Raw genomic sequence first — 10,693 nt, 5'->3', positions numbered from 1 at the left:
CCTGCTAACTCTTTAGCAGCTGCCCATAAATTAATATCGATACGTAATTCTGGCCATCCCTCATCCAGAAAAAATAGACAACCAAATATACTGCTTCTAGTTTATTCAGTGAGAGGATTTTCCTTCATGATTGTCCTTCAGGGTCACTTCTGAGTGTGGCTCTGAGACTGCAGGTAACTACCAGCTGGTGAGGAGCCCATCTGTGAATCAGGCTTGAGGTTTTTTCCCTCAGTCACCTGGTCATAAAGAACTTCTCGGGTTGGGTTGTCAGGGCTTCAACTTTAGTAGGCATGGTTCAATTTTTCCCCTCATTAACCTTGACCTTGTTGAGCTGGTGCCTACCAAGGTCCTCTATTTTAAATTTACCATTCTTTTCTTTGTCATAAATTACTATTTTCTAGGTATTACAATTTCCTTTTTTCTAAAACTTATACTAACCAGACATGGTCGCCAATGATGACTCCTCTCTTTTATTTTTATTTATTTATTTTTTTATTTTTTGAGGCAGGATCTCACTCTGTCATCCAAGCTGAAGTGCAGTGACACAATCCAAGCTCACTGCAGCCATAACCTCCCAGGCTTAGGTGATCTTCCCACCTCAGCCTCCCAAGTAGCTGGGACTACAGGTGTGTGCCACCACACCTGGCTAATTTTTTGTATTTTTTATAGAGACCAAGTCTTGCCATGTTGGCCAGGCTGGTCTCCAACTCCTAAGCTCAAGTGACCCACCCACCTCAGACTCCCAAAGTGCTGGGGTTACAGGTGTGAGCCACTGCACCCAGCCTGATGACTCCTATCTTAATGTCACCTTTATGATGACTGCCACATGGTAATTCTCTGCCTTTTTTCTATTTTTTTCTACATTTATTAGAGCTTCCCATTCTCATTTATTTGTTCATTCATATCAGTATGGATTGATGGATTCCTATTTTATTCAATGGCTTATAATCTGATGCTTTCATTATTGATTTTGATGCTTAAATTGTCTTAAATATGTCCAGTGGGTGTTTCTTCAGTCTAGTTTCTTCATCATTTTTACATTTTCCCATCATCTTTTGAGCATTTCTTCACTTTATGGCAAACAAAATGTTTCAGGCTCTTTTTATACTTTTGCTTTTATATAATTTTATATACTTTTATTCCAGTCTTGGAATGAACCATTTTTTCAAGGAGACGTCATTTCTTTTAGTGGAGGATGGTTTTTAGAAACCAACATCTGGGGCCAGGCGTGGTGCCTCACACCTGTAATCCCAGCACTTTGGGAGGCCAAGGCAGGTGAATCACTGAGGCCAGGAGTTTGAGACCAGCCTGGCCAATGGGGAGACCTCATCTCTACTAAAAATACAAAATTAGTCAGGTGTGATGGTCCACACCTGTAATCCCAGCTACTTCGGAGACTGAGGCGCGAGAATCACTTGAACATAGGAGGCAGAGATTGCAATGAGCTGAGATCACGCCACTGTACTCCAGCCTGGGTGATAAAGCAAGACGCTGTCTCAAAAAATATATTGAAAAGAAAAAGGAGAAGAAAGAAAAAATATATTGAAAAGAAAAAGGAGAAGAAAGAAAAGAAACCAACATCTGAGTGTTAGATGTGCTTATCACTACTGGGGTGCTATTCTTCTAGGCCCTCTCATTGGACAGAACTAGAAACAGATATGTATAAATATATGCACATACATATATGTTCACATATATATGTGCACACATATATGCACCTGCAACTATTTATGTATCTATGTATCTATATTTATAAAAGCATGCATTCATACCAATTCTTCCCATTCCATTCCCTTGTCTCAGAGAACTTTCTAGTCTACTCTTTCCCTATGTTTGTAAATATCTTTCCTAGAACTGAAAAACTTGACTTCTGTCATTTTGAGAACATTTACTTACTCATTCAATGTATCTGGTCTCCCACTATTGTGGTCCTCTTCTCTGTGTGCCACCTCTGTGCTGCTTCCCCTGTTCCCCCAACTGACCCACATTCTTAGCCACCAGGCTTGCTGTTCTTCTATGCATGACTCCCAATTTTTTTTATGGACCCATGTCCTTGACCTCCATGTTGATTCCTTCACCCTGAGAAGGGAAGAGAATGGAAGGCAAAAGAAGGTAGAAAAGGAAGTGATTACATATAGTTTTGATAGGTACAACTGTGGGGAGACTTAATCCTAGGCTGAGGGTATTGTTAAGGTACAGATGTATTTGGGGGAACATTTAACTAGCAGATACGCGACACATGAGTAAGTTACATGGGGTGTATGTAATGAGAAATGGTGCTCATCACTACCTCAGAATATATAGCATATTTTTATTTGTTTACTGTAATTAGTGTATGGAAAGTTTAAAATTTTGTGGAATTGAAGATCTTTATTTTGATATTTATTTTATTTATTTATTTTACTTCAAGGACTTTTCACATTAAATGGCCTTTCTTAGTTGATATTGCTATGCTTTAATAGTTTTTTCAAATATGATGAAAAACCTATGACATTTCAAAACATCAGAGTGACAGTAGAAACAACCACCACTGTAGTACTAATAATGGGTAACATTTCTTGAGGGCTTACTGTTGTATCAAGGATCATTCAAAATACTTCTAAGTATTAACACACTAAATTCTCACAGTAAGTCTATGAAGTGGGGACTATCATTTTCCATAAGAGGAAACTAAGGCACAGAAAGGTTTAGTAATTTATCTAATGCCATGTAGCTAGAGTACCAGTCAGGATGCTTTCAGCTACAGTTGACAGAAACTGCCAACAATTGGTGCATTTACTCTGTGACATTACAGGAAGACTGGAGGTATGACAGGTTTCAGAGCTAATTGAGTCAATGGCCAAGCAAAGTCATCAGTCAAATTTATTTCCATCTTTTTTTTTTTTTTTTTTTTTTTTTTTTTTTTTTTTTTTTGAGATAGAATCTTGCTGTGTCACCCAGGCTGGAGTGCAGTGGTGCGATCTCGGCTCACTGCAGCGTCTGCCCCCCCAGGTTCAAGCGATTCTTGTCCCTCAGACTCCCAAGTAGCTGGGATTACAGGCACGTGCTACCACACCCGGCTAATTTTTTATTTTTAGTTGAGGCGGGGTTTCGCCATATTGGCCAGGCTGATCTCAAACTTCTGATCTCAAGTGCTTCTCCCACCTTGGCCTCCCGAAGTGCTGGGACTATAGGCATGAGCCATCGTGCCCAACCTATTTCCATCTTTTTTGAAAGCTCATCATCTATGCCCTGGCTCGCTCCCCTTGTGGTCACCGAGTGACTGTGCCAGTTCTTGGCATTACTTCCACCCTTGGCAATATCCAGAGTGAAAGAAGAAAACTCTCCTCTGGTGCTCCCTTTGTGGGAGTCTAAAAAGCTTTCTTACTAGCTCCCAACAAACCTTTCCTAATGTCTCCCTCTTCAGACCTGGGTTCTACACCGATCCCTGGATATCCACTGCCAAGGAGGGTAGGATAACTGTGATGGGCGTAGCCCAGCTTGGAGTTACACTTGGCACTGGGAATATGGTCAACTTCATCTGAGTTCTGTGGGGGACAAATCTGAGGTTCAGCCAGCATACAAGAAGAGGGGAGTTGCCATGGGGTGCCCCGCATTGGGGTCTGCTCTTGTCAGCAGAAGAGGCGGGATAGAAGCACAGACATTCTGCCTTTGGCACCTACGCTGAGAAGTCTGATAATTCTACTTGGGCTTTTGTGGTTCTCTTATTTTAGCTGACATTTTAGAAACAGTTGTGGTAAGTTTGATCAAATTGACAGAGTGCATCCAGAAAATTGCCTTCTTAATGCTGTTTGAGATGCCTGTCCTTAGAAATCTGTAGAAAGAATTTACAAACACTTGCTCCTGGCCTATTCACATTTTTCAGGAATAATGTTTGAAAATCAAATATAAGAAGGTGGTGTGATCATCTTAAATAAGCAATTCTCAAACTTGTTGGTTTCAAGACCTCTCTATAGTCTTAAAAAATTGGCACCCTCAAAGAGATGTAGTTTATGTTGGTCCTGTCTATTGATAGTTGCCAGATGAGAAATTTAAAAGAAGAAAATTAAAATATATTTAAATTGACTCATTTAAAATAAGGATAAACCAGGTATGTGTTAATATAAATACCAGGTTTTATTTATTTTATTTTTCTGAAACAGGTTCTCTTTCTGTTGCCCAGGCTGGAGTGTGGTGGTGCATTCATAGCTCACTGCAGCCTCAACCTCCTGGGCTCAAGCAATCCTCCTGCATCAGCCTCTCGAGTAGCTGGAAATAGCATATTTTAAAGAAAAACTAACTGTATTGTTCTAAAACAAAAACTTTCATGAGAAGAATATCACTGTTTCACATTTTGCAAAGCTTTTCCATGCCTGGCTTAATGGAAGAGAGCTGCTTCTGTATAATCTGTAGCCTCTGGAAAACTCCATTGACCATTTGTGACATAATGATAGTAAAAAAGACAAATAAAATCTTAATACTATTATAAAATTAATTTGATCTCATAGATTTTCTAAAAGAGTATCCCAGAACCCCAGGGATCCTCAGCCCATACTTTGAGAACCACTATCTTAAAGGATTTCTGCTGAATAGGCCCATGCATAACCTAGGATGATTTCCAGCAGTAGCACAGGCAGTAACAGTATGGAAGATATTAAAAGCAGGTATATAAATTGACCATCTCAGAAAAGTGGAAATCAGTTGAGTATTCATAGAGCAATATGCCTCAGTCCAGGGAATTTGATAATCTCATTATCTTCATTAGCTCCAGATCACAAGAGCTAATTCAGAGGCTTCCTCACCTCACCAACCTCTTAGAATACTTAAAATATGATATGATTTACACAAAAAAATACACACTAACATCTATTTCTAAGAAAATATATATGACATAAAGCACATTTCATTTCCTTTGTTTTCAGACTTAACATTTCAGATGATTTAAAGATTGGCTTTTTCAGCACAGACCATGCCACTCAAACCGATTCCAGTGAAATACTGTCAGTAAAAGAATTGAGTTCATCCACGCAAAAGTTAGCACAGGTAAATCTGAATTTGTTTTGAAACTTCTGAGAAAATTTTTGGCATTAATTGCCTTCATGTTTCTTTCATAGACAAAAGTGAAATAAAATTTTTAAAATGTTAGCATCTTTGACAAACAGCTGAATGATAGTTGTGCTTCAACAAATTAATATAAGCTACTACTTATATTTATGTCATACTTACGTATGTTAATTTGTTTAGTAAAGTATTTTGTTACTCTGGTTGGAAATTCTTTTGACATCTGTGAACATTTTCTATTTTTGATACTTTAAAAAATTATCAAACATTTTTGCATATATAATGGATAACTGTGTAACCCACCATCTCAACTTTGCCAAATTTTGACATTTTGTTAAATTTTCTTTGAATTTTTTTTTTTTTTTTTTTTTTTTTTTTTTTTTGAGACAGTGTCTTACTCTGTCACCTAGGCTGGAGTACAGGGGTGTGATCATAGCTCACTGTAGCCTCCACCTCCAGGATTCAGGTGATCCTCCCACTTCAGCCTCACAAGTAGCTGGGACTACAAGTGCGTGCCACCATGCCCACCTAATTTTTTGTATGTTTTGTAGAGATGGGATTTTGCCATGTTTTTCAGGCTGGTATGGAACTACTGGGTTCAAGCAATCCACCCACCTCAGCCTCCCAAAATACTGAGATTACAGGCGTGAGCCGTCGTGCCTGGCCTGGATCTTTTTTGATTGTAAAGGAACATGGTATTGCATGTACGTTGGAGATGAAGAGTTATTATTAAAAACCCTAATCAATAAAGCTGTCACATGAGGTAGCATAACACTATAAATACTCTTGTCTACCTTGATTTTGTTTTTACACTTGGAAGTCGTTCCATATTGACACATAGAGCTTCCTCATTTATTTCACTAGTACATTTCATCACAAAATATGCATCATATATTTAGCTTTCCATATTGATGGACATTTTGGCCATTTCTAATATTTTACTGTGATGAATAGTCCTGCACATACTCATATGCCAGTAAATCTGTGATGTAAATTCTTAAAAGTGGAATTTCTGAGTCAGAGGATGTATGAATTAGTCATTTTGAAGGATATTGCCAAAGTGCCCTGCATAGAGATTGTACCAATTTACACTCCTGCTACTAACTTTTGAGAATGTCTCTTTCCTACATATTTGCCAGTTTATTGTCTTCTTTTATACTTTCAGAAACATTTTATTTTACTCTTTTGTAACTAAGTGTGTCCAAATGACCATGTTATGGTCAGTAGGATTCAGATGGAAATGGTCTATGGCAGCTCCGGGGAACCTTCTTTGAGACACAGTTCACATACGCCCTCTGTCACTTCTCCCCTCACTCCTCTTTCCCTCCCTGCTCCTTCCCATTCCCCTTCCCTTCCTTCCCTTTCCCTTTTCGCTTCCTTTTCCCTTCACTTTCCCTTTTCCCTTCCCCTCCCCTTCTTCCCGCCTGGTTCCCCTACCTACCCCCCAACCCCGTCCCCTCTCCATCCCCGTTCCCTTCCTTTCCCTTCCCGGTTTCCTTCCCGGTTCCCCTCCCCTCCCCATCCCGGTTCCCTTCCTTTACCTTCCCGGTTTCCGTCCCGGTTCCCATTCCGGTTCCCTTCCCTTCCGGTCCCAGTGCCCTGCCCTTCCGGGTTCCCGTCCCGGTTCCCCTCTTTTCCCTTCCCGGTTCCCTTCTCCTCCCTTCCTGGTTCCCATCCCACTTCCCTTCCCTTCCTTTCCTGGTTCCCTTCCCTTCCCTTTCCGGTTCCAGTCCTGGTTCCCTTCCCCTCCCTTCCTGGTTCCCGCCCGGTTCCCTCCCCTTCCCCTTCCCGTCCTGGCTCCCGTCCCAGTCTCTCCTCCCCTCCACTTCCTTCCTGGTTTCCTTCCCCTTCCCGGTGCCCGTACTGGTTCCAGTCCCAGTTTCCTTCCCGGTCCCCTCCCCTCGCTTCCCGGTTTCCCTCTTCTTCCCTCCCTTCCCGGTTTCCTTCCACTTCTCTCACATCCCAGTTTCCCTCCCCTTCCCTTCACGGTTTTCCTCCCCTTCCCATCCCGGTTCCCTTCACTCCTCGGTTACCTCCCCGATTCCCTTCCCTTCTCGGTTCCGTCCCGGTTCCCTTCCTTTCCCTTCCCGGTTCCCGTACCGGTTTTCTTCCCTTCCTTTATTACCGTCCCAGTTCCCTTCTCTTCCCTTCCCAGTTCCTGTCTCTATTTCCTGTCCTGGTTCCCTTCTCTTTCCAGTCCCATCCCAGTTCCCGTCCCAGTCCCTTCCCTTCTTTTCCCAGTTCCCGTCCGGGTTCCCGTCGGTTCCCATCCCTTCCGGTTCTGTCCGGTCCCCTTCCCTTCCCTGTTCCATTTCCGGTTCCCCTCCCATTTTCCGTCCCGGTTCCCTTACCTTCCCGATCCCCTCCGTTCCCGGTTCTCGTCCAGGTTCCCGTCCGGGTTCCCTTTCAAGTCCCCTCCCCTACTCCCCTTACCCTTTGTGGCTTCTCACCTTTTCCCTCCCTCTCCTCTCCCCTCCCTCCCTTCCCAGTTTCTCTTCCCTTTCCGTTTACCTTCCCTTCCCGGTTCCCATCGCAGTTCCCTTTCCTTCCCTGTTCCCGTCCCAGTTCCCGTCCAGATTCCCTTCCCTGTTCCAGTCCCGGTTCCGTTTCCGGTTCCCGTCTCGTTCTTTCCCTGACTGGTTTCTGTCCTGCTTCACTTCTCTTCCTGGTTCCCTTTCCAGTTCCGTCCTGGTTCCCTTGCCTTCCTGGTTCCCTTGCCTTCCTGATTCCCTTGCCTTCCTGATTCCCTTCCCATCCTGGTTCCCGTTCCGCTTCCCTTCCCGGTTCCCTTTCCAGTTGGTTCCCATCCCTTCCCTTCCTTATTCCCTTCCCAGTTCCCGTCCTGGTCCCCTCCCCTCCCTTCCCAGTTTTCCTCCCCTTCCCAGTTTCCCTCCCCTTCCCAGTTTCCCTGTCCTTCTCTTTCTTCCCAGTTTCCTTCCCCTTCTTCTCCCAGTTTCCCTCCCCTTCTTCTCCCAGTTTCCCTTCCCCTCCCTTCCTATTTTCCCTTCCCGGTTCACTTTCCTTCCCAGTTCTCTTATTTTCCCAGTTCCCATCCTGGTTCCTGTTCCTGTTCCCTTTCCTTCCCTTGCCAGTTCTTGCCGCGGTTCCCATCCTGGTTCCCTTCCCTTCCCGGTTCCTGTCCGAGTTCCCTTCCCTTTTCTTCCCGGTGTATCTGGAATTGGTTCCTGCTGGTGGGTTCATGGTCTTCCTGACTTCAAGAATGAAGCCACAGACTTTTGTGGTGAGTGTTACAGCTCTTAAAGATGGCACGGACCCAAAGAGTGAGCAGTAGCAAGGTTTATTGTGAAGAGCAAAAGGACAAAGCTTCCATCCTGTGGAAGAGGGGGTGGGAGGGCATGGGCCACTGCCAGCTTTTATTCCGTTATTGTACCCTCCCATGTGTCCCATTTCTGTCCTATCAAAGTGCCAATCCTCCCGGTGATTGGCTACTTTTAGAATCCCGCTGATTTGTGTGTTTTACAGAGCGCTGTTTGGTGCGTTTTACGGAGTGCTGATTGGCACGTTTTACAATCCTCTTGTAAGACAGGAAAGCTCCCCAAGTCCCCACTGGATCCAGGAAGTCCAACTGGCCTCACCTGTCACCAGTTCCCATCCTGGTTCCCTTCTCGGTTCCCTTCCCTTCCCTTCCGGTTCCTGTCTCGGTTCCCTTCACTTCCTGTCCTGGTGCCCCTTCCAGTCCCCTCCCTTTTTCTCCCCTCCCCTCCTTTCCCTGTTTCTCTCCCCTTCCTTCTTTTCCCGGTTTCCCTCTCCTCCCCTTTCTTCCTGGTTTCCTTCCCCTTGCCTCCCTTCCTGGTTTCCCTCCCCTTCCCTTCCCAGTTTCCCTCCCCTTCCCTTCCTGGTTTTCCTTCCTTTTTTCCTGTTTTCCTTTTCTTACTTCTTCTGCTAGAGCATGGATCCTACTGTTTGGACCATGAGGTTGAAACACTATACAGCAGAGTAATAAAACAGAAGAATCTTAGATCATTTCACCCATTGATTGCTTATAGGTAGATTTCTAGGGAAATTAACTTATTTCTCATTTATGCTTATGTTACTTAGATTTTATTTATTTATTTATTTATTTATTTATTTTTTAGACAGGGTCTCACTCTGTCACGTAGACTGGAGTACAGTGGCAGGATCATAGGTGACAACAGCCTTGACTTCCTGGGCTCAAGTGATCCTCCCACCTCAGCCTACTGAGTAGCTGGGACTACAGGTGTGTGCCACCACAGCTGGCTAATATTTTTCTACTTTTTATGTTGCCCAGACTGGTCCTAAATCCCTGGCCTCAAGTGATCGTCCTGCCTTGGCCTCCCAAAGTGTTGGGAGTACAGGCATGAGCCACCAAACCTGGCTATTTGGATTTTTTGTTATAGCTGAACCAAAATTTGATACAAATGTTAGATTAAGGATGCCTTCTTCTATTTCTAATTAATAAAATATGTTTTTAAAAATCATGTATGACTGGGTTTGAATTCTTTTCATGGACTTATTGAGATGATCATGCAGTCATATGGCTTTTCTCCTTTATCTGATGATGTGGTAAAATTTGGTTTTTGAATAGTAAACCATCCTTTACCTCCTGAAATAAACCCAACTGGATCATTGGATCATAATATTCCTTTTTGCATTTCTACATTATTTGCTATTATTTTATTGAGGATTTATTTTCATCTGTTTGAAGTGAGATTGCCCTATAATTTTTTCTTTTCTTTTCTCTCTCTCTCTCTATCTTTTTTTTTTTTTTTTTTTTTTTTTTTTTTTTTTTGAGACAGGGTCTTGTTCTGTTGCCCAAGCTGGAGTGCAGTGACAATCATAACTCACTGTGACCTTGAACTCCTGGGATCAAGCAATCCTCCCACCTCAGCCTGCTGAGTAGCTGGAATTTCAGGAGTGCACCACCTTGCCCAACTAATTTTTAAATTTTTGGTAGAGATAGGGTCTTCCCTTTTCTTCCCAGTGTGTCTGGAGTTGGTTCCTGCTGGTGGGTTCGTGGTCTTCCTGACTTTACTCTATAATACTCTTTTCTTATACTATTGTTGTTCAGTCTTGGTACCAAGGTCACAGTATCCTCATAAGATGAGAAGTGTTCCCTAGTCTATTCTCTGGAATACTTCACATAAGATTGGGAATATCTATTTCTTCAATGTTTGTTAGAAATTGCATGTAAAACTGCTTATTTTTATAGCTATTGTTATTTTGTTATGTACGTATTCCCATTTTATTAAATATTCTGGGTCAGTTTTGATGTTATGTTTTTCTGTAAAAGTTTATTTTTGTTAAATCTTCAAATTTTGGGTATAATGTTTATTGTCTTATTATTTTTCAGTATTATATCTGTAGTTGTATTCCTTTTTAAATGTTTAATATTGTCTGTATTGTCTGCATATCTCCTCTCTTTTTTTGTTAGTGACTTTTGGCAGAATTGTCTATTTCATTAGGTTTTTTTTCAGACCCCCAATTTTAGTGTGTATTAATCCTCTTTATTGTATCTTTATTTTCTAGTTCATAAATTTATTTTCTTATATTTATTATTCCTTCTTTCTTTCTGTTTACTCTTTCTTTTCTTTTCTTTTTTGTTTGTTTTATAAGATAGGGTCCACTTTGTTGCCCAGGCTGGAGTGTAGTGGCAGAATCACGGCTCACTTCA

The 10,693-nt window shown here is 42.3% G+C and overlaps 1 protein-coding gene across 1 annotated transcript in view; it reads left to right on the top strand.

The window, feature by feature from the left end:
• Positions 1-8,090: 8,090 nt before the first annotated feature.
• The window catches only part of C9H10orf67 (chromosome 9 C10orf67 homolog), a 121,948-nt gene continuing 119,345 nt past the window's right edge, over positions 8,091-10,693 (top strand). Inside the window, exon 1 of the mRNA XM_015455650.4 lies at positions 8,091-8,281. Within this exon, the coding sequence (XP_015311136.3) occupies positions 8,240-8,281 (42 nt within the window). The 5' untranslated portion in view covers positions 8,091-8,239. The remainder of the gene's footprint in view (positions 8,282-10,693) is intronic.

The sequence above is a fragment of the Macaca fascicularis genome, chromosome 9 (assembly GCF_037993035.2).
Source record: "Macaca fascicularis isolate 582-1 chromosome 9, T2T-MFA8v1.1".
NCBI lineage: Eukaryota > Metazoa > Chordata > Mammalia > Primates > Cercopithecidae > Macaca > Macaca fascicularis.
The sequence above is the reverse complement of the archived record's forward strand: the minus strand, read 5'-3'. Positions and strand labels throughout refer to the sequence as shown.